Raw genomic sequence first — 25,415 nt, forward strand, 5'->3', positions numbered from 1 at the left:
AAAAATCGCTCCGTGTTTTGAGATTCAAGCCTTTAAACGCCGTACAAACATTCGTCTCGTAGCTCCGCCCACCACGAGCACCTTCACTCACGCCGCCCTGTGATTGGCCGGCCCGGGCTTGTTATGCAAATGAGCCGCGAGTCTCTTCAAAAGGCGCGGACTGACGTAACGAGTCATAGTGGCAGCTGACACGCGTGGAGATAGACAGATGGAGAAAGTGAAAGAATCCTGAGGAGAGAAAACGCAAGAAGATTAAAACCAAGAGAGGAGCGTAAAGCACTGATAGAGGGAGAGGAATAGAAAGAAAGAAAGAAAGAAAGAAAGAGAGAGAGAGAGGAGGAGTGGATGGTAGAGAGCCGGAGACACAGCGCGCCGGAGGGAGAAAGATGGCCTCGGTCACGGCGGAGAATGGCTTCAGCACCGCGGACAGCTCCGGTAGAATGAACGGTCTCAACAGCGCGATCCCGATGAAAGATCACGACGCCATCAAGCTCTTCATCGGTCAGATCCCGCGCAACCTGGACGAGAAAGACCTCAAGCCTCTGTTCGAGGAGTTCGGAAAGATCTACGAGCTCACGGTGCTCAAGGACCGGTTCACCGGGATGCATAAAGGTCGGACTTGGCTTTCTTTCTCTTCCTTTAAATTATCCTGTGTGTGTGTGATCAGCACGTGCAAATCCGCCCTCTCCTTCACATTTCCATGTGAAGAACCTTAAAAGTGGCATCATGCATGCTCACAGAACTGCTAGTGCACATGCACTTAAAAAGAAATAAAGGCAAAAACGCCTGAAGAGTCCTTGCTAAAATGTTAAGAACTTTTTAAATCTAAAAAAAAAAATTATTAATTACAAAAATAAAAAAATACAATAGCCTCATTAATATACTGAATTAATATACACAGTACTCATACATATTATGTAAATAAAAACTTTTGTTTTGGATGTGATTAAATGTGATTAAGTGTTTGACAGGACTAGTAGAAATAGCTTTTTGCGGTAAGAATTGCAGGTTACCATTTTAATTTAATTTAAAAAATATTTTTGCAATTAACAAATTGTAAGAAGATCATTGAAGAAGCTTTATTTTAAGTGTGGAGTGAACTTAAATTGAAAAATCAAAAGTTTAATATTTATAAGTTTAATCAGGTAGAAATAGCTCATTATAGTAACAATTGCAGGTTAATTTAATTTTATTTATTTTTTTAAGTAAGAAGCTTTATTTTAAGTGTGGAGTAAAGTATGTGTTTGTGGATCAGAGCAGCATCAATGCAAACACAAACTCAGATCAAAAAGCGTTCAGCTATTTTCATGAAACATGTCTCCTGATGTTCTGATGGAGCTTTTTTGGGCTTTTGCATGGCGAAAATTCTTCTTTATCCCCTCTTCTGTGAGTTTCTCTATCTAAGGCATGCATACAGCATTTTGCTTTTTAGCTTGTCTCACATCAAATCAAACTGCACTACTAAGTGAAACAGAATGTGAAAGTGCCTGATGTGAAAGTGAAACAGAAACGAGTGATGTTGTGCACAACTGCAAATAAAGAAATAAAAAATAAGGTTGCATTGGGCAGAAATTGAACTAAATTATTAAAAAAATGTGTTGAAGCATGCAAATGCATTAATATTTGATTTAATTTTGCATGCATTCCGCTAATTGTAGTTTTTCAAGAACACAAAGCCTGTCTGTATTCATAAAATTAAATAATGCATCTCACATCTTCGTGCTTTTTTAAATTGCTAACAGTATCTCACATGCACATCATTTTTTACTGTTTAATGTGGCTTCGTTTTTTGCGCATGCTCATGTTCTCCCCTTCAACATTATACAGACATTATATAAGTGCAAAGGCCAGAACATTTCCATTAGCGTCTTATTTAGTCTATTATAAGTCTCGATCTCCAGCTGCTCTCTCGCTGTAATCACAGTTGTGCAGGTTTTGTGCTGATGGTTCCCATCGGATCAGACGTGTAGCATTAAAGCTCTTAGTTCAAAGGCCAGAGGATCATCAGAGAGGGACGGTGACTTACAAAACCATGAGGGGCAGGTCAGTGTCCTCAGTTCTAGTTAAAAACAAACCACATCAGCAGCAGTTTATCACTTCATGCTGATATGCAAGTAGGACCTCCTTTGTTTCTTTCTCTTAGCACATTTAAAATGCATCATCAGTCATGCATTTTTGACTGTATAAATGGCAAACAGCAGGCAGCTCGTTCTGATCGGTTCTTGTGGGTGTTGTTGATTTGGTTTGACCGGCTGCTTGCATCCGTGCCCTTCACACCTCTCTCAGCGTCGGTCTGTGTGCTGCTTGAGCTGTTTTGCAGCAGCCTGTGGAGCAAATCTTCAGCTCAGAGACGCTGCAAAGTTTCCTTTCATCATGCACTTCTGTGCAACAGATGCAGTATGCAGTGACCTCAAAAGACTTCACTTAACCCTGTGAAGCCTGGAATATGAATAAGAGTCTTTGTAAAGGAATAGTTTGTTATATTTGATTCAACAGGTTTTATGGCTCATATAGCCTGAAATAGTGAGAATATGTAGGAAAAAACAACTCGGTTTTATTCAGAGTGACTCAAACTAAGTAAATACCGTAAGTGATCCTGGAGAACAAAACCAGTCATAAGGGTCAAATAAATCATCCTTCCATTGATGTATGGTTTGGTAGGAGGACAATATTTGGATGGGATCTGGAATCTGATGGTGCAAAAAAATGTAAATCTTTAAAGTTGTTCAAATAAACTTCTACTAATGAAAAAATTTGGTTTTGATATATTTACGGTAGGAGATTTACTAAACATCTTTACTTAATAACCTAAAGATTTTTAGCATAAAGGAAAAATGTATAATTTTGACTCGTACAATGTATTGTTGTCTATTGCTACAAATATACGTCTGTGACACTGATGACTGCTTCTGTGCTCCAGTGTAATGATCAGTTATACTAAAAGAGATTTTTCTTTGTAAAAAATAAGATGACTGAAGACATGTAGTACATTGTGTGCGACAGGTTTAACAGCAAACTTTGATCATGATGATCATTTAGAGGTTGTCTGAAATATGGTACAGTTGGATTTATAGGGTTAAGTCACATTTAAAGATGTCTGAATGTCATTGCATGATTTAAATCTAACCAAACAAACAAGTATTAAGCTTAAAATTAATATTAAGCTTGTGCAATCTGCATAATGACATACAGAAATGTGGAAGTGTGTTTCAGGGGTGTCTCATGTCAGTCTGTGTTTGTGTGTGTGTGTGTGTGTGTGTGTGTGAGTGCGATGCTCAAGTCATGAAGTAGAAAGTGCTGTTAGACATTATATTCCCATAAACGTTGTCTTAAGATACTGTATAATTTAATACAAGTTTTAGAAAAACTACTGCTAAATACAAACTGAAACTCTCTGAACTTCACTACAAGCTGTCAAAATAAAAGTTCAGTTTAACTTGAAGAAATTATGACAAAACATATCTCTATGTACACTAAAATGTAACTCTCAAAGTAATAATAATAGTATTACTATTTTAAAGGAATATCATACAACCAAGATATTTTTCATCCATGATTTAGTGTAATACATTTCTGTTTTGCAGCATCACTTAAAAAAAAAGCAATGTTTTGTTGTAGATTAATTGTTATATTTTTTGTTATTGGATTATAAATTCTATTCATTCATGTCATCAGACACTATTTTTGATGAAATATTTTTATTAAATCATAAAACAATTCTGTGGAGTTTAACTGTGAACAAACAAGATATGTTTACAATTATTCTCAAGGTCTAACAAACATGTGGAAAACTTTTCCTTCCCTGTTATTAGTAAATATCACGATGAATATAGATAGATAGATCATAAAAATACAATACATGTACTGAACGAGACAGGAACGCTGGACCGAGACAGAACAACAATTGTTTAGTGCTTGCAACTCTAAGGTTGTGTGTTTGAATTCCAAATGAATGTATGAACTAATAAAATGCATGCAATCAATTACTAAACAAAAACATAGGGAATATGCTGGAAAATATAATGCAATATATAAAATAATAAATTTTCATGTATAAGAACCTATTGCTAAAATTTTTCAAAATATTGCATTATATATATATATTATTCTATTATAATATTTTAACACAATATTTTAATATTTTAAATATGCATTCAATTATGTAATGTAATAAGGTCATATATTTTCTTTGCATGAGGTATATAAAACGCTTTGGATGAAAATGTCTGTCAAGTGCATGAGAGTAAATGCATGTGTCATGATAAGTAGTTTGTAATTCAAGATGTTGATAAGACCCACACATGCACTGTAGCTCTAAAGTAAAGCCTGCTGAGTTTGTGAAGTATCTCCACTTGAGCGCTGCAGGTTTGGATGGGTGCCGCGTGTGTTGGTGGTCCCTAAGGAGGTCACTTCAGTGCATCTGCTGTAAGGTAATGAGAGATTGTGCCTCCGCTGCAGAAACGCCTCTCAGAGGGTCACCGTTGGTTTGATGTTTAAGCATGTTCACATTAATTTGCAGTGCTACTTTGGAGGTGAAGGTGTCTGGAAATGCATATGTGGAGGTTTTTTCTGCTATTTGTCTAATTAATATGATATTGTATATCGCTGTTGTTTGCACAACCGTCAGACGTGTGATGTCTCTGTATGATTTTTAATTATTTATGTCTCTTTGAAGCCCTGAAACTGAACAATTCTACAAATTCACATTAGACATGATCCAAGATTAAACTTTATGACTTTAAATCTAAGTTAAAAACTCATTTGTTCTTTCTGCCTTTTATTTTAAAAATATTATTTTGTATTTAATATTATAGAGATTATTTTGTTTACTTTGCTGTTTATTGTATGTGTTATTTTACTTTTAATTTTTTATACTTTGTGATTTATGCTTTGTTTTATAGCTTATGTTTATACCTTACACTTTAGTCAACTTTGACAATCTCTGTATGATTTTTAATTCTTCAAGTCTTAATTTAATAAAATAAAATAAGTAAATACATTTTTCATAAATGTAATTAAATTTTATTAAATTTAATGTAATTTAATAAAGTAAAATAAAACTAATCAAATAAGTAAATGCATGTAATTTAATTTAATTTAATTTAATTTAATTTAATTTAATTTAATTTAATTTAATTTAATTTAATTTAATTTAATTTAATTTAATTTAATACTTTGAATTATACCTTGATTTAAACTTCATTTTCAGACCACACTTTGGTCAACTTTGTTGTTTTAAATTGTGCTTGAGAAGTAAATTGACAATTAAAATGTACAGTGTAATTTTGAATATTGCTGTCATTTGCATCATGGTTCAGGTGTGTCTCTTTACATGTTTTTTTTTTATTCTTTATGTCTCTTTGTGATTAAGCAACTGTTGCCTGTCAAGGAAAAAAAATCAAAATCAAAATCAAAACATGCATTAAAAGAAACTAGATTGTATATATTCTAATGGTGTCTGAATGTGTTTAGCGACTCACACAGATGAAGTGTTGAGTGGGCTCACCTGTGTGTGTGTGTGTGTGTTTCAGGATGTGCCTTTCTAACGTACTGTGCCAGAGAGTCAGCGCTGAAGGCCCAGAGCGCTCTCCACGAACAAAAGACTCTTCCCGGGGTAAGAGACACGCTGTTCTTTTATTTCTCTCCTGAACACAGCTCAGCTCGGGCTGTCGGACTCATCTGCTTCTGTCTGATTCCTTCATGCTCATTAATGAGGTTTTCGAGGGCAGCGTCTGACATTTGAACAAGATGAGGCAAATAATATCCGACTCATTTTTTAAATGTAAAGGAGCACGTGTCATTTTCTCTGGCTTTGGTTTGCTTTTTGGATTTGGGCAGCGGGTTTCAATGTGAAGAGACGATTAAACATCATAACAAATTGTAAGTATGTATACATTTATTTGAAGTGCATATTGATGTACATTGCTTTGGACAGTGACAGTGGAACTTAAAACATTACGATTTAATTAATAAAATTTAAAATAAATGCATATCATATGAAATGCTGTTTTATTTTAATTGAAAATCTACTACAGTTTTTGTTAATATTTTGAGTTTTTATGTTTTTGATGTTTTCTACTTAATTAAATTTTAGTTATTTTTAGTAATAAAGAAAGTTGTACTATTTTTTATATTTTTATTGTATTTTATTTTAGGTTTATGTAGTTTGTGTTATTTTAGTACATCAAGTTAAACTAAATAAAAATAATAAAGTTGCATTGGCAGCTGAAATAAAATAGGCTTTTTAATAATTTGTTCTATTCCAGTTAAAGTTTGTTTTAAGTTTATGTTACTACAATAAAAAAAAAAAAAAAAAAAAAAAAGATTTAGGGATTTGAATTGCATAAACAAAATGTCTAATTGTAAAATGTAAAATAATAATCTTGCATTAATGCAGTAATGAATAAATACACACACATACAGTATATATATTTGATAATCTTTACATGTATTTACATGTTTATATTTATTTTCATATAATTTATATGATAAATAAATATATTTAATATATAAACATAACCCATTTTTTCTGAAATATATACATGCATGTGTGTGTATATAATAAATATACACAGCACACATACATATATCATGTAAACATAAACTTTTATTTTGGATGTGATTACACTCACACAATTGAGAGATTATTAGATCTTTACAATTATCAATTATCTGCAACATTTATACTTGAGAAAGTATTTAGAAATATCTGAATGTCGTTCCGCTAGATACAAAATATCATTATTTCATTTTTTTTCAGGTTGCTGATATACTGTACCTGTGATATTAGTTTTCATGCTGATATAAATCTGAGTATCGTGGAACCCCAAACCATGCTTTTTCTAATAATCTGCCCTAAAGGAAGCATGTAAATATTAAAAAGTATCGGGCCAAGAACAGACCCCTGAGGAACACCATCATAAATGATAACAATCATGATTTTTGGATGGGATTTTTTTTTTTTTTTTATTATTATTTTGGTTGTTTATTACTGTGAAGCTGCTTTAGAACAATCTGTGTTGTGTAAAGCACTGTTTAGAGGTGACTTGACTTGACCCGGAAAAAAAAAATGCATTGTAATCAAGAAAGATTAAAAGGAAATAGAGTGAAGTTACAGTCACAGGACTGTTTCTGATTGGTTGAGTGGATGCTGTAATTGATTTTATGGAGTCTCAGGCATATAAACTTTTCATCTTCATCGCTGTTTTTATCTTCTTCGTTCATTCTTTGAAAGTTTGGTCAGTGAGCTTGTGATCGTAAATATCGGACAGATAAATAAAGCTCTTGAAATGTCACCAGTATTATACACATGGGAGTGAAATATATGATAATTAGGAGATGACCAATGCTAAAACAGACAGTGAATATCTTATGGGCTTTTATACTCCGTTAAAGATTAAGAAGACCATATTCGTGCATTTATTTTTACAGAAGAAAATTTCAGGATTCTGGAAAATTACAGCATTGTTTATAATAAATGTGGTTTTAATGTATTACTTATGTCTAATAATGCACCTTATAATGTATTATAAGTATGATCTCATGAATACCTTTCTATTCATTGTTCCGTCTTTAATAAGTGTAATGCATTAAACATCAGAAACAAACCTTCAAATATTATAATGCATTTTAACTTTGGTATTTATGAAAAGATTTAATGCTTTACACAGCATACATTATGTATCTCTATTCTCTTACTGTATCGAGTCTATTGTTATTTCTTCCCTTTTGCATTTATTAATAGATTGTCTGATGATTGTTATATGATGTAATCACAGTTATTTGTTACTTAAACAAATGTTAACTGAAGTAAAATAAAATAAAATAAAAAATATTTCAGTTAGCCAACAAGCCAACGGTTCTCGTTTTCATTTAGTTTAACTTTATAAACTAAAATAATGGATGATAAAATTTTTTATAAAAATCTATACAGACAAAACAACAACAAGCACCAATAAAAATGGCAAAAAAATCAACATGAAAGCAGAAGCTATAAAAATAAAATGTAATGGAAATTCAATAATAACAAAAACTGAAGTGGCATTTTACTTATTCAACTTAATCACATTTTGCCATACAATGAAGGGAAGTTTAAAAGCGTAATTCTATTCTATTAAATAATGGAATATAAATAAATTAACAATAATTTTTGTATTCTGTAATATTTTTCCTAAAATATTCAAATAAAGTAAATATTAATAATATTTTCCTTTCTTTTCCCTTTATGCTTCAAGAAACCTTCCTGTGAATCTCCAGTGCTGTTAAAAGTTTTAAACACTTGTGTAAAAATGCTGTAAAATGAGGACGCTGTCAAAAATAGATTTTCTTTATCAACTAACTTCTATTAACTAAATTAAATAATCATTTAGTGTGAACATCTATGTGTTTAAAGCAGTTTTTGCCCTCGGTGGGATTCAGAAATAAACATGATTTGGAAACAAATGGGCACAAGAACTTCACATTGGCAGCAGCGAGGAAGCCAGAGCTTTTTAAAAGTGACAGAATATAAAAATAATTGTGATTAGCGGTTGTTGCGTGTCCCAGCGGGCCGACAGAAGTCTGCTGATAGTGGTGTGTGTTTAATGTAGAGCGGGACGATTCAAGCACCTTCCAGGACATCCAGCTGATTCAGGACTGAAGGAGTTAATGACTATGAGATTAAATAAACAACATGCTTTTCACTCATGTTTGTTGGCAGCCACAGGACTGTGTAAAAGCAGCCGAAATGTATCATTTTTTTTTTTATCATTATCTATACACATACTTACATTATGGTTAGTACATTAAGAGTAGATAAACTACCTGTTAATTAGCTGCTATTTTTCATTTCGCAATTAATATCAATGGGAAATTATATACAGTACCATTTGGGGTTCATAAGATTTTTTAAATATTTGATTCTCTTCTGGCTGCATTTATTTGATAAAAAATACAGTAAAAATGTGAAATATTATTATGATTTAAAACAGCTGTTTTCTATGTGAATCTCTATTAAATTTTAATTTATTTCTGTGATGCTCCGCTGTATTTTCAGCATCATTCCTCCAGTCTTCAGTGTCACCTGATCTTCAGAAATCATGAAAATAAGATGATTTACTGCTCAAGAAACATTTCTGATTATAATCAATGTTGGAATCAGTCGTGCTGCTCAATATTTTTGTGGAAACTGATGCATTTTATTATTCAGGACTCACAGATAAAAGAACAGCATTTTTTTAAAATAGAAAAATCTTTTGTGACATTATAAATGTCTGTCACTTCTGATCATTTTAATGCATCCTTACTGAATAAAAGTCTATTTTAATATAGTAAAAATTTATTTGAAAAACTATTTTAATATTGTTTATTATTTATGTCTTTTATATCAAAGACTGGCTCCATCAATTATTAAAAATGCCTATTTTTCAAGCACTCAAATAATTAAAACAAACAATTACTTTGTTGTTCTGTTGTTTCAGCGCATTATCCTTCCATTTCTGCATGAATGTTGTTTTGTGTCAGTCTAAAACCAGTAAATATAGTTAGTGATTTCAATTTACTGTGATCAGATATCGGTGTTTGTCATTAGTGCTGATTTTTCAGGGTTTAATATTTCACTTATGTTGATTTTAACGTGCTCGAGTTATTTTTACAGTGGAGTTGTGTGTTTGATTTGTTTGTTGTTGAGCTGCTTGTTTTCACTGCGTATTTTCCAGGTATCTGAGATGGAATATGTGTGTAATAAACACTGTAGATTTGCTGTGATGCACAGATGTGTGTGTGTGTGTGTGTGTGTGAAGGGCGGCTGGTGTCGAAATAACTCTAAACAAACACACTGATCACAGCAGAGACCCTGCGGCGCGTCACACACTCAGAGACTCAAACACACACCCAGAAACACACACACACATGCTCGGAGAGGACTGGAAAACACAAGGACAAAAACTAAAGAGAAAGGGATGTTGCTGAGCTACATCTGCTCTTAGAGTAAAATTCATAATACTACAAAAGTTTGGGGTTGGTAAGATTTCTGTTGTAGAAGGGAAACAGCTCAGTTTAGCTCAAAGGGAATTATTTTAGATTTTATATGGAATTTGGACAGAATTATTATTTTTCTTACTGGGTCAGCAAGCGATAACATCATCTCATCATGAATGTTACTATCCAAAAATATAGTGAAAACTGTTTATTAGCGGAGTTACAAGATCAGTCAGTTTAGGACATTGACTTGTAAGCACGAATCTCAAGATACTTCTCTCTTCAATATAATTAAGGCTTTATGTAGATGAAATACTTCCAAGGCACTCACGTGGTCAGATAAAGAGCCGTTAATGAACTGGGACTAAATCATTACAACTAGATCTACACGGTTTTTGGTAAAACAGCCTTCTTCAGGACACGCATCTGTTGCTCAAACAGGGGTTCATTAACTAATTAATTAATGTGGGTGTGGCTAAGACTTGCCTCTTGTTACAAAGAGAGAGAGAAAAGGGGGAAAACTAATAATAAATAATAATAATAATAAAATAACCAAAAATTCTAATAAAAAAATATAATAAAAAAATAATAAATATAATAATAATCATCTTTTAAATTTTTATATATTTTTTTAATTATTATTATTTTAATTATTATTATTCGTTTCCCCCCATTTTTCTCTCTTTGTAACAAGAGGCAAGTCTTAGCCACACCCACATTAATTAACTAATTAATTAACCCTTGTTTGAGCAACAGATGCGTGTCCTGAAGAAGGCTGTTTTCCCCAAAACCGTGTAGATCTAGTTGTAATGATTTAGTCCCAGCTCATTAACAGCTCTTTATCTGACCACGTGAGTGCCTTGGAAGTATTTCATCTACATAATTAGATTTTTACCTCCAACACATCTGATTAACACGAGTGGCTATATAAAGACACCGGTGTATAACTCTCTGCTTCTGGTTCTTATTAAATAAGACTTTTTTGGATAAATGATTAAAAAAAAAAAAAGAAAACATCTCAGAACACGAAACTCTCAACAGAAAAAAAAAGTCAAGTTTGATGAGACTATAGGTGACATTTCTCCTTCTTTTATAGGAACGCTGCTCGAATAATTAACTGGCAAAAAGCATGACTAAGAGCAAAAAGCATGACTAAGAGCATGATTTGATGGTATCCTGAGTTTTTAAACCGGGCTGTTAGACAGCTCGAGGCTATGTTTCTCCTCCCTATACATAAATCTACATGTTATCTGATCAGTCACACTGATGGGTGGTCTGAATTTCACCCTCTTGCAGAGTAGCTACAATTTGGGCATGATTTCTGCAACAAGAATATAATACATTTTACCAAGTACTGATTCATAAATGTTGCATGAAAGCATGAAATTCTAACTCATACGCTCATTGCACAGAGAAAAGCAACAACGTGTTTGGAATAAACTGAAGCATTTATAACTTGCATTGCATTAAGATAAAGTAACGAGACAAGCGTCGCCCACAATAACGAAGTTAAAGAACATTTTTTTCACTAGAAATGTACTTGAGTAAGAGCAAAAGTACCCATCTTGAAAAATACACTCCGAAAGTATTAGTCACCCAAAAAAACTACTGAAGTAATTCATTTCGTTGCATTTTACCTTGCATGTGCACTGACAATAAAGTTGAATCTAATCTAATCCAAATGTTATTTTGTTTTTTCTCTCAGACCTGCGCTTGTTTAGGTCTGCAGCAGCAGACGGGGAAGTTTTTTCCCTGTAAAATCACATTTATATAATGATTTAATCCAATCATCTCTTTCCCCTCTGATCTGGTCTCAGTGCTCATTCAAACGAGGGTCTCAGTAATGGATCGTTAATGAGGCCTGGCTCATAACGAGGGTCAGACGGAGTCTGTGCTGGAGACACACGTACATCAGCTGATGCACGGATTTATGCATTTATTTAAGTAGAAATCATTTGTAACACTTTATAGATGTCTTTACTGTCACTTTGGATCAATTTAATGCATCCTTTCTCAATAAACATATTCATTTCTTTGAAAAATAAACATATATATTTTTTTAATGCAATTGTTGACACCGAGTTACTTCTAGATACTTCTAGACAGAGCCTAAAATTAATGCACGCCAAATGCAAGCGTATGAAACTGTTATTTGTTAGTTAGGTAGTTGTTAAGTTTTGGTCTGGGTTCAAGGATTGAGGAATCTAAAATATGCTCGTACAGAATATGGTATTAATGTGTGCTTTATAAGTACCAAAAAACAGCCGGTGTGCTACTAATATTGCTATTCTTAAAATGATGAAATTCTTTACATTGTATCATTTAATTAATACAATTAAAATAATGTAAAGTAAAAAAAGAAATAACAAAAATAAATAAAATAAAATAAAACTATGTATCCCCCACTGTTTTTTTAATTTAATCAAATGCACATACAGTTTTACGGTCAGTAAATAAAAAAACAATAGGAGGCCCTGCTTGTTTCTATGATATCAGTGTAAATATCTTCTCGATAAGTCTATTCACTCTTCATGTATCTCAGACCTAGCCTTGGTTTTTACCTGAGATGTCACAATGTATGATGATGGGTGTAGCAGCAGTCGTAAAAGAGCAGGTTTGTTCTGTCTGCCGGCAGATGTTCACCTGAGGAGCAGCTGAGGGAGGGTTGTGTGTCTCTCAGCAGGACCAGGCTCGAGCAGATGGAGATGTTTGAGCTTCAGTAGCCGTGTTTCCACTGTCGAGCTTAAACCTGGCGTGCTAGTGCGTGCAAGGGCCAGTCACGTTTCCACGGTCACTTCCGGGGCTTGATCGTGCCTCGCCGGGGCTTCCTCGGGGCCAACGGCCAGGGTTTTTTGGCCCGACAAAAACCTTGGGCCAAAGCGGGCCAGCTGGGGCTAGAGGAGGCTAGAGAGCTCAGCGCTGCAGATCATTTCAGAGAGATAACAGCTTTAACACCGGTATTAAAGACTTTTTAAAATAAGTTGAGCTCAAAACTCACTCTTAGTCAGCAGCAAGTGATTGAAATAACGCGATCCAATGTGGATTATAATCATGTAAACAAGGCAGAAATATTCATAAGCGATACAAAAGACTATACACGCTAAACATGTTACCATAGTAAACATGGTAAATATGACCGCTTGGAGAAATCAGTCAGCTTCACAATTGTGTATTTATTTAGTAAGTTATATTATCTGTCACAAGCCTCGTCTCGAGAGTTTAGCTCACGTTGCCTATCGTAAAAAAATATAATAATGTTTTTGTTTGGGAGCTTTTATAAAAACAGAGATATTATCATTCATTATAAATGTGACGTATATAGGCTACTGTGGCTACAAATAAACAGACACAGACTCGACTGAATAAGCAGGCTATTTTCATAAGCGTTCAAAATAAATAAATAAAATAGGAATAAGTGTATTTATGTGTGATTAATTTTGAGTCCTGATAAATTAAATTAATATGATCAATGTATCACTTATTCTATAGTTAAAACATCGATGTTTTTGAATTTGAATATTTAACAAAGCATGCAAAACAAACGGCCGCTTTTATCATGTTCCTGTGTGATCGTGCATGGTCCAGTGATTTATTTCTTATTAGTTTTCTGTTAACTTCTCTTTTTGAAATGAGGTTGCGTGACGTTGTTCTGAGAGGTGTGTAAAGGGCGTGTTTTAGTGACGCACAGCGGAGCTTCAGGCTCGACTGTGGAAACCCTGCGCTATTCTGGCCTCGGCTATTGTTCTCCTGAGTGGAGAATAAACCCGGTCCTGAGGCTGTGAGAGGCTCAGATACTCAATGACACACATGCTCTAGATCTCTGACAAACTGTTCACTGTGATCACTATCACACTGAAGTCATGAAGCCATCCTCACACCGAGTCTGATCTGAGCACATCCGACACATTTTCATCCTTAAATATTACATTAGAGTCCGAATGAGAGCACATCATTCACAAATACACACATGCTTCATGTTGACTTGAAGTGACCAGAGATTGAAACAGGTATATATATTCTATATTCTAATATTTAATTTTGCTTTAACAAAAATATGAACTGTGTATTTTCGATCTCATCTTGATCATGGTTAAGTCTCTTATGTTTAAATTTATTATTATTTTTTTATTATTATAGTGTTTATTAATATTTAAATTAGCTTTTATTTTCATATTTATATTTTCACATTCAAATCAGTTTGAATTAATTTTAGTTTATTTTAGTAATTTTGTAATGTGCTTTGTTTTTGTCATTTTATTATAATAATTATATAATTATATTTTAAGATATATATTAACAATTGTATTACTTTATTTATTTATTATTATTATTTTTATTTCAGTTTTAGTTATTTCAGTACTTCAGTTTATTTATTTTATTTAACTTCTTTGAGTTTGTTTTAGTTTTCCCCATAAGTTATCCTTTTTTTATACTATGAATCATTATGAATCATTTTGAAAAACGTTTAATTACGTATGATTATGAATCAATTTCGAGTCACCATGAGTCATTATGTATCATTTTGAATCTTTTTATATTATGAGTCAGTTTTGAGTCATTATGAATCATTTGTCATTTTTGGCTCAGTTCAGCGGACAGATTTGTCTTCAGACCAAGTAAACACACACAAACACTCACAGATTGGCTGTTCATTACTGAGCTCAATATCGAGTCTGTCTGATTTATTGATTTATAACCAGATCTATATTTCAGTTCTGTCTCTGTTTCTCAGTGTCATTGTCTGTCATGTCTTTATCTCTGGGTTCTTCCAAAAGTATTGCTGTAAATTCAGACAACAAATCTTTAAACTCATGTCATGTTTTTCTAGATTAACACTAGTTAAAGAAGAAATTATGCAGATTTTTCAAAGCCCCACACTGCAAAAAAAAAAAGAAAAAAAGAAAACGACGTTCATCCTCAGTATTTTTGTCTGGTTTTCTAGTGCAAATATCTAAACATTCATTAATCAAGATGCAAGCTTGAGAAGTAAGACAACACAAGATATTAAGTCTTGTTTTAGGGAGAAAAGGTGTCAAAAATAAGACTTTTTGCTTAAAACAAGAAATCTACAAGTTGATTTTTCTGACCCCACTGACAGTCAGAATTTAGTAGTTTGGATTCTTAATTTTAACCCTTAATAATATTAAAATAATATGGCTACTAACTTAGTTGGAAGAATGTGTTCTTAAAGAGAAAGTTCAACCCAAAAAATTAAAATTCGGTCATCATTTACTCACCCTCCACTTGTTCCAAACCTGTTTAAGTTTCTTCTGTTGAACACACACACACACACACACACACAAAATATATTTTAAAGAATGTTGGTTACTAAATAATATACAATGGAAGACGATGACTACCATCAACCGTTACCAGCATTCTTCAAAAATAACTTATTTTGCATTCAACATAAGAAGGAAACTCAAACGGGAACAAAACGAAGGTTAATTATTTAATTTTTGTGTGAACTGTCCCTTTAAGAAAACTGATAAATATGCAGATGAATCAATACCAATCTGAATCAGAATCGAATCGATTTGTGAAATGTGTCTATGTGATTATAGACGTTGCACAGAGAGCATTAAATCATGAGTTTAGTTTTTAACCCAACTCCAAAGAACAGTATTTCCTGACTGAGCATCGTTTAAGATGCATATCGAAGCCTTAGACTGAAACTCTCTCAAGGATTAGGTGCCTAATAAAGCGTTTTAATGATCTGCTGGCCTTGTGACACATGATAAAGCTGGAACGGTTCAGGAAATGCCCGTAAGACTCGTATGAAGCTGCTGAGATGTTTCTCTTCCTCCAGGTGTTGTCCTGCATTCCCTCCTGGGAAACACATCCCTGTGTGTGTGTGTGTGTGTGTGTGTGTGTGTGTGTGTGTGTGTGTGTGTGTGTGTGTGTGTAAACAAACAAAGGGAGGTCGAAACACAGACTCATTAGTAAGTGAAACACACACACACACACTCCTGCTGAACACAATGATCAGACCTTTTCCTCCTCTCACAGGCAACACTTTACACATGGATCCTTACAATGGATAAACTCACTCTTATGATGCTCAGGTGACAGACGCTGTTGTCAGGCTGCTGCTATGCAGTTGCTAGGGTGTTTTGAATGGCTGCTGGGTATTTCTAGGTAGTTGTTTAGTTGTTTTTGTTGCTAGGGCATTTTGAGTGGTTGCTAAGTTGTTTTAAGTGTTTTTGTGTGTTTTGACTGTATATGGTTGCTCGGGTGCTTTGAGTGCTATGCAGTTGCTAGGGTGTTTTGAAGGGTTGCCGGGGAGTTTTTAAATTGTTTAAGTTGTTTTGACTGTTTTTGTGTGTTAATATTGTATATGGTTGTTAGGGTGTTTTGAGTGGTTGCTAGGGTGTTGTTGTTTTATGTGTTTTTTGTGTGTTAAGACTATTATGTTGCTAGGGTTTTTTGAGTGGTTGTCAAGTTGTTTTATGTGTTTATGTGTGTTAAGACTATTATGTTGCTAGGGTGTTTTGAGTGGTTGCTAAGTTGTTTTATGTGTGTTGTGAATGTATATGGTTGCTAGGGTTTTTTCAAGTGGTTGCTAAGATGTTTTAAGTGTTTTTTGTGTGTTGCATCTGTACATGGTTGCTAGGGTGTTTTGAGTGGTTGCTAATTTGTTTTAGGTGTGTTGTGAATGTATATGGTTGCTAGGGTGTTTTGAGTGGTTGCTAAGATGTTTTAAGTGATTTTTGTGTGTTGGGACTGTACGTAGTTGCTAGGGTGTTTTGAGCGGTTGCTGATATGTTTTAAGTGTTTTTTGTGTGTTGCGTCTGTACATGGTTGCTAGGGTGTTTTGAGTGGTTGCTAAGTTGTTTTAAGTGTGTTGTGAATGTATATGGTTGCTAGGGTGTTTTGAGTGGTTGCAAAGATGTTTTAAGTGTTTTTTGTGTGTTGGGACTGTACGTGGTTGCTAGGGTGTTTTGAGTAGTTGCTAAGATGTTTTAAGTGTTTTTTGTGTGTTGCGTCTGTACATGGTTGCTAGGGTGTTTTGAGTGGTTGCTAAGTTGTTTTAAGTGTGTTGTGAATGTATATGGTTGCTAGGGTGTTTTGAGTGGTTGCTAAGATGTTTTAAGTGTTTTTTGTGTGTTGGGACTGTACGTGGTTGCTAGGGTGTTTTGAGTGGTTGCTTAGTTCTTTTAAGTGTGTTGTGAATTTATATGGTTGCTAGGGTGTTTTGAATGGTTGCTAAGATGTTTGAAGTGTTTTTTGTTCGTTGCGACTGTACATGGTTGCTAGGGTGTTTCGAGTGGTTGCTAAGTTGTTTTAAGTGTTTTTTTTGTGTTGCGACTGTACATGGTTGCTAGGGTATTTTAAGTGGTTGCTAAGATGTTTTAAGTGTTTTTTGTGTGTTGCGACTGTACATGGTTGCTAGGGTGTTTTGAGTGGTTGCTAAGTTGTTTTAAGTGTTTTTTGTGTGTTGCGACTGTACATGGTTGCTAGGATGTTTTGAGTGGTTGCTAAGTTGTTTTAGGTGTTTTTTGTGTGTTGCGACTGTACATGGTTGCTAGGGTGTTTTGAGAGGTTGCTAAGTTGTTTTAAGTGTTTTTTTGTGTGTTGCGACTGTACATGGTTGCTAGGGTGTTTTGAGAGGTTGCTAAGTTGTTTTAAGTGTTTTTTGTGTGTTGCGACTGTACATGGTTGCTAGGGTATTTTAAGTGGTTGCTAAGATGTTTTAAGTGTTTTTTGTGTGTTGCGACTGTACATGGTTGCTAGGGGGTTTTGAGTGGTTGCTAATATGTTTTAAGTGTTTTTTGTGTGTTGCGACTTTACATGGTTGCTAGGGTGTTTTGAGTGGTTGCTAAGTTGTTTTAAGTGTTTTTTGTGTGTTGCGACTGTACATGGTTGCTAGGGTGTTTTGAGAGGTTGCTAAGTTGTTTTAAGTGTTTTTTTGTGTGTTGCGACTGTACATGGTTGCTAGGGTGTTTTGAGAGGTTGCTAAGTTGTTTTAAGTGTTTTTTGTGTGTTGCGACTGTACATTTTACCAAGTACTGATTCATAAATGTTGCATGAAAGCATGAAATTCTAACTCATACGCTCATTGCACAGAGAAAAGCAACAACGTGTTTGGAATAAACTGAAGCATTTATAACTTGCATTGCATTAAGATAAAGTAACGAGACAAGCGTCGCCCACAATAACGAAGTTAAAGAACATTTTTTTCACTAGAAATGTACTTGAGTAAGAGCAAAAGTACCCATCTTGAAATACACTCCGAAAGTATTAGTCATTATTATTGTCACTTATTCGTCACTTACTGGTGTTTTTTTAGTCAAATTTACTTATCCATGACAGGTCTAAACCAGTCAAGGTAGCAGCACAAAAATATACTCAGCAGAGTGTTATTTAATTACTGTTATGAAAAAAAAAATATTGAGAGATTTTTGTCAATATTGCACACCCCTAATTCAGTGCTACAGAAGAGTGAAGATGCATTCGTCCCCAGCGCGTCTGTGTCTGTGTGGCTGATGTATCATTCACCAAGGTCATTCTCAATTAGGCTATTTGTTTAGCAGAGCTGCGTGGGGTTGGTTTAATCATGCAGACAATGAAGACAACAGCGACAAAAGCGGGAATAAATGAGCCTCATTGTTTTCTTGCAGACATGCAGCTACACACAGCTCAAATGCTCCATTAGCTCGAACGTTTAAGAGTCACGTCACCCTCCTGTCTCCATCAGAACAGGTTGTTTTTAATATGTCAATAGTGGCAGGTGGGTTGAATTAGGAAGAAAAATCTCATTTAAACCGAGAATATGGCCAGCAGCCATAAAGAGCATCATAAGCAGCTCACATTAAATGACAGCTGCCATGAAAAATATCCAATATTTGTGTGCCGTGATGCGGCCTTGAGCACATTTCCAAACCCGCAGATGATTGTGCTCACAAATACAGCTGTAATAATTTGCAGTCTGGAGCCATGTGGGTTAATGAATGATTTCTGCCGGGCAAAACCTGCTGATGTCCAGCTCTCAGCTTCAGCACGCAGAGAGTCACATTGCCGACGGTCGTATCACTCAAACTCTGAATGAAAACCAGTGACTTCTGTCTGGTTCTTCAGTGTGAACGCTGCTTCTTATGGATCAGGGGGATTTTGGACGAGTGAGATCATTTCACTTTGGATGTTGAATGTAAAAAGATATCTAAAAATGCACGTTGCAGATTTTGTCTTTTATGAATTAACATGAAAGTGCTTTCATCACTTGTTGCTTTTTGCTCTCTTTATAGCTAGTATCAAGAGTTTTTGATATGCACTGCAAACATTATTTTCTTACTCAGTGGTTTTGTCTTGTTTTCCAGTACAAATATCTCAACAATAATGATGCTGGCAAATTAATTTCATATATATATCGATCTGTTACGTTTGCTCCTCTCTCTCTCTCTCTCTCTCCGTTTCCCTGGAGATGGACTGTGCGAGGCAGTTGCCATAGTAACTCGGTGCTCCTTAAGAAGCTGCCAGGCGATGGAGCAAACGAACACCTGCTGGCTTCCTGCTAATTAAACTCTTTCTTTTCCTCCTTCGCTCACACTTTTTTATCCTCTTGCAGTTGAACTTTTTTAAGACTGAGCCGTGCGAGTCTCTCTGCTCTCTGTTTTCTTTAATAGCAGACATCACTTGCTGTTTTTGCACTGTGGACTGTTTTGAATATGCATTCTGTGGTGTTTTATGCTGCCTTTTTTTTCTGATCTTGCTGCTGTAATGCGTTTTGTCTGAGAGCGGACTTCTAGTCATTACAGCGCTGATTTTGTGCATTTAAGAATTCAGCAGACAGCAGTTACAGATTAGATTCACATGATTTCCAATGTTTTTGTGTGCAGATGCTTACAGTATTTTACTAGAGACACTTTTGAATACCTGTTGAATTAGAAATTAAATCTCTTCTGAATATTTGAATATCTGGTGTCGCTGCATTGGGTTTTTATAAGAGAAAGGCTGATGTTCAGTGTTTGTTTGGAGACATCAGTCGGGTCAAAGCTAATGGAAAGTCTGATATGAGGCATCGCAGCTATTTTTAGCCGCCACCTTAAAGGCGTCTCTTGCTTAGATATTCCTGCTCAAGGAGACAGTTTGCCCTAAATAGCATTCAATCATTTTTCTGGGAGAATGAGACATTAAGGTGGGCATCTGGGACCATCGCTGTCTGTCAGCCGAGCTCCATAAACTCAGGGTAAAATATGTGCCCTCATCCAGTTCATATTTATTCTGGCTGCTCTTTGTTTGTGCCTCATCTGTAACCATAATGCACCTGGCATGCTTGAGGAGGCTTCTGGCTTTGAGAGCGTGGCACACACTGATTATTTGTCTCGGCGTCACTAACATGTGTCTCTATCAGTGTGCTCGAGCTCGGCTGATCCGCTGCGAGGTCGAGCTGTTTGTTTCCATCAGCACTGGTGTGAGAGTCCAGCTCACAGTGAAGAGCAATGTCTGTGTTCCTACTATACTGTACTACTACAGTATACAGTATCAGTATAATACATATAAAATAAATAATTAGATTATTTTATATACAAACGTCTCTAAAAACCACAAAAATTATATATAATATATATATATTATTAATTATATGGATGTATATAATATAATATCATTGTAATAATTAAATATATAAATATATAAGCTTTTATATATATATATATTTATATATATATATATATTTTTAAATGATATGTTATATTTGTTTATATATTTTTATAATAGAAATAACATAAAAATAATTACATATTGTTTTTATAAAAAATTAACAATAAGTAATCCATACCACTTAAGTCCATCAGTTAACCTGTTGTCTCTCACATCAGAATCCAGACACATATTTGTTTAGATCTGTTTAAACGCTGCTTGATCTGTGCAGATTTCTCTCCTGATTCAGACCAGAACACTTTTTCACTGGAGGAAGTGTTATTATGGATTATAGACTCATATTTGAGTTAAAAACATCTTAATGCTGGATTTGTTTCAGCATTGTCTTCTCCAGATGTTCACTGATGGACTGGAGTGCTGTAGAGTTTTATATTTTTATAGCCAATTCTATTTTCAGGGGGTCCACAGACCATGACAGAATTTCAGTGTATGCTTCCAATCTGGCATAAAAAATTTAAATTAAATAAAAAACATGCATAGATTCTATGATTAATGATTAATTCACATTCTTCCTCATTAGTTAAACCATAACTTCAGATATTAGCTGATTGAAATAAGTCTATCAATTAGTCTATTATCTCACTAACCAGTGTTTTGGAGAAAAGATCTAACATTATCCTACAGTGAATTTTATAAATGTTGTTCAGGAAACCAAAAATTTTAAAATTACTATAAACAGGGCTACCAACATCCTGTTGTTAAGGTTAAAACTAATTGATGTATTCAAGTTAATATTAGTCCATTTTTTTTATTAGTCCATTTTTTTTTATACATTGTATAAATTATAATTTAAAAAAACGAAAATGCATGTCACATGACCATTCATGCATGTACAACCATAGATATGTATAGGTACTGTAAACGACAGTCAGGCAAAAATTAAGCGTTTTAAATGTTCAATGTGGTTAATAAAAAAAAAAAACATTTAGACATCAAACATATTTATTCCGTTTCTCTTTTTGTATAACATTCATTTGCTGCTGAATACCATGAACTAAAATTAGTTGGCTACATAATAGCTGGATCCGATTATGAGCTCAAGATTCACTCGTTTCATTACTGGACGAATCAGTGTTTTTGAATGAATCTCTTGAATGAATGACTCGAAGACAAATACATTTTAACTGCATTTTGCTACCTGAAAATACATTGGCACACATGAATTGATATGTGTAATTGAAATTGTACATTTACAACAAATATCCGATTCTGGAATTGGAATTGATTTGCAGTTCCCAACCCTAGTAAACGTAAACTAAGCGTGATGTGGATGCGTCGCTTCCTTGAGTTCGCAGCTGAAATAAACACTTCTTTCAGGATGATTAAACAAAGAAAATGAAATGGTAGAATATTAATAATTGTGATGGCCAATCAAATGTCAGGCTCTGCCACTGTGTACACATTCTGTATAGACACGTTTATGACAAGAAAGAAGTACCAACAGGTAGTGTGAATGGAAGAATGCTGGGCTGTTGTCAGGCAGGAGTGTGTGAGTGAGTGAGTGTGTGTGTGTGTGTGTGTGTGTGTGTGTGTGTGTGTGTGTGTGTGTGTGTGTGTGTGTGAGAGTGTGTGTGTGTGTGTGTGTGTGTGAGTGTTGTGCTGTTGTTAGGCAGGACTGAGGGTGATGAAATCCGCTGTAACATTTCTCCAGTCGTGTTCTGCTCTTCACACACACTGTCACTGTCTGTAATGAGTTAACTTCAACCTTTCGTCAAGATCACGACACACACACACACACGCACACACACGCACACACACACACACACACACACACACACACACACACACACACACACACACACACACACACTTCTCTTCATGTCATTGTCCTCTCAGAGATCTTAATTTTCAGAGCTGATGATGTTTCCTCAGGACTTCAGTCAAACTACAGTATGTGCGGCTGAAGGAGTTTATTTGGTGTATTGTATTTGGTGTTTTTCTCTTCTGTTTCATTCGCTGTTTCAAATCTCTCTCTCTCTCTCTCTCTCTCTCTCTCTCTGTCTCTCTCTCTCTCTCTCTCTGTCTCTCTCTCTCTCTCTCTCTCTCTCTCTCTCTCTGTCTCTCTCTCTCTCTCTCTCTGTCTCTCTCTCTCTCTCTCTCTCTCTCTCTCTGTCTCTCTCTCTCTCTCTGTCTCTCTCTCTCTCTCTGTTCTCTCTCTCTCTCTCTCTCTCTCTCTCTCTCTCTCTCTCTGTCTCTCTGTCTCTCTCTCTCTCTCTCTCTCTCTCTCTCTCTCTCTCTCTCTGTCTCTCTCTCTCTCTCTGTCTCTCTGTCTCTCTCTCTCTCTCTCTGTCTCTCTCTCTCTCTCTGTCTCTCTGTCTCTCTCTCTCTCTCTCTCTCTCTCTCTCTGTCTCTCTCTCTCTCTCTCTCTCTCACTCTGAAAAAGAGTCTGTGTCTCTCGCCCCTCAGGTGCAGGAGCATCCTTGTTTGCACTTGATTCACCTCTGACCTTTCCATCATTGAATTATAGTGCAGAAGATGAGAAACCAGAGCATATCGCACTCCTTCATCCACCATCATCACAGATTTAAAACTATCTGCTTCTGTTGCTAGATTAACTAACTGATATCTCGTCTTAAGGCGGGCGTACACAGTTTGATGTTAGCCGTTGTACGAGCTCACAGACGATATTTTTCCTCTCTGGAGAAAATCGCAGATGCTCGCAGGGTCGTGGCTCTTACCGTGTGAGAATAATTACAGGTCGATCGGAGAATGTCATGAGCACCTCCCGACCTCCCGATAAATTTTAAACATGTTAAAAAAATTGGACGCCGTTGGTTTAAATTTGTGGCATATATGCGGTTAAATCCATCTGAAGTTGACCAATCAGAAGATGACAAAACCCAGATAGTCTATTTATAGAAATCTTAGGTAATTATACAGCTCTAAATTTGTATATTTTTTTTATTTATTTATTTTCAGTGTTTGGAATAACGCCGTTTGAAAGAATAGCGTTAGGTAACGACGTTATTTTTTCAGTAACGGGGTAATCTAACTAATTACTTTTCCCGTCGTTACAACGCCGTTAACATTACTGGACGTTAAATGCGGTGCGTTACTATGCATTGATTTAATAATCTATGTAATCCGAACGCACCCCTGGCTCAATTACTGGGTTAATAACGAGATAAGCGATTATGATTGGCTAAGGCAGAGTCATGTGTTTCATGGTAGCCAATCAGAGCCAGTGTTTTAACAGTGTTTCAACTGCAAAAAAAAAAAAAGAAATTCTTTGACATATAGCAACTTTTCTTTTTTAACAGTAACGCAAATAGTTACTTTCCCTGGTAACGAGTTACTTTTATTATAGAGTAATTCAGTTACTAACTAGTAGTGAGTAACTATAACTAATTACTTTTTTAAAGTAACGTTCCCAACAGTGTTTATTTTATCTTTCAGCTTCATGAATGAATGTATCTGTTGTACTTCTGAAAAAACGAGCAGAAATTCTGAAGTAGCCTTCTCACCTCAAGTTGTTTACGAAGAACAGGAAGTCCATGCTTTTTCTATTTTTCAGTCATTCTCTTTGCTATGTCTTTTTGGTTATTTTTTTGGTCGTTACAAGCCATAGCTGCCACAAAAAACACAAAGAAAACTAAAAGAATTGAACATTTTCTTTGAGTAGCAGCATGACACAGCTGATGATGCACCTTTAATGATTGTTTAATTAAACCCATCAGCAGCTGAGCTTATTAGGTATTTTATGAATGATATCTGAAGATCATGTGACACTGAAGACTGGAGGAATGATGCTGAAAATACAGCGGAGCATCACAGAAATACATTACACTTTAGCAGAGATTCACATAGAAAGCAGCTGTTTTAAATTGTAATAATATTTAAGAATTTTTATAGTATTTTTGATCAAATAAATGCATCCTTGGTAAGTAGAAGAGACTTCTTTCAAATTAAAAAAAATAAATCTTACAGAGGCTTTACTTTATATATCATGTTATTTTATTCACACAAAAAAAAACAATCATATAATATAATATAATATAAAAAATCAAGGAAAAAATATGACTTTTGCATAAATATGCATGTGCACATTTGTCATATTACACAGAATCATTTGTTTAGAAAATATAAATGTTTATTTAAAACAAAGTTTGACAGAATTGTATTATTATTATTTATATGAAAATAAGAATTATAGTAGTGATAATAATATTGTTGACTATTATTATTATATATCAGGCTGTTCATTTTCGATGCATACGGCTACTCATCTTTTTTTGTATAATAATTGTAATTTTGCAGACTGTAAATTATATTATTATTTGCCAATGTTACATTTAAATACTTATATCTGCTAAACGTTTATTTCTTGTTTGACTACTTCTTGTATTATGATTATTATTATTATGACTGTTGCAATCTGTAGATTATATTATTTGCCAGGCAATTAATTTTGAATGCAAACATGTGCATATATTTGTTATTATTTTGATGATATTGATCTGTAGATTGAGACTTACATGATTATAAATAGCAGGACACAAGTATTGGTTTATCTTCAGTATTTAAAATCCTTTACCAGCCATCATTTCATCATGAAGTGGGTTGTGTGTTCAGTGTCTGGGTTGTTTTGGTTGATGTTAGTCTATATATAAGATGTATAACTAAACTTGCCTTGGCTTGTTGTCAGTCAGGTTAGTGTTAGTGTTTAGGACGGTCTGAGGTCTAGATCAGCTGCGGTCTAACGCTGATGACACGTGACAGATGAAGTGATTCAGTGTCTGGAGCCTGTGGGTGAATAAAGCTCAGCTTCTGTTCTCTGCACACACCGTATCGTACTGTAC

General features: G+C 34.7%; 1 protein-coding gene across 2 annotated transcripts in view; it reads left to right on the plus strand.

Moving 5' to 3' along the window:
• Positions 1–218: 218 nt before the first annotated feature.
• The window catches only part of LOC132101786 (CUGBP Elav-like family member 4), a 67,368-nt gene continuing 42,171 nt past the window's right edge, over positions 219–25,415 (plus strand). For both annotated transcript variants that reach the window (XM_059506998.1, XM_059506999.1), the window contains exons 1-2: positions 219–612; positions 5,532–5,614. In XM_059506998.1, the coding sequence (XP_059362981.1) occupies positions 387–612; positions 5,532–5,614 (309 nt within the window). In that variant the 5' untranslated portion in view covers positions 219–386. The remainder of the gene's footprint in view (positions 613–5,531; positions 5,615–25,415) is intronic.

This window comes from Carassius carassius, chromosome 23, assembly GCF_963082965.1.
Source record: "Carassius carassius chromosome 23, fCarCar2.1, whole genome shotgun sequence".
Taxonomy (NCBI): Eukaryota; Metazoa; Chordata; class Actinopteri; order Cypriniformes; family Cyprinidae; genus Carassius; species Carassius carassius.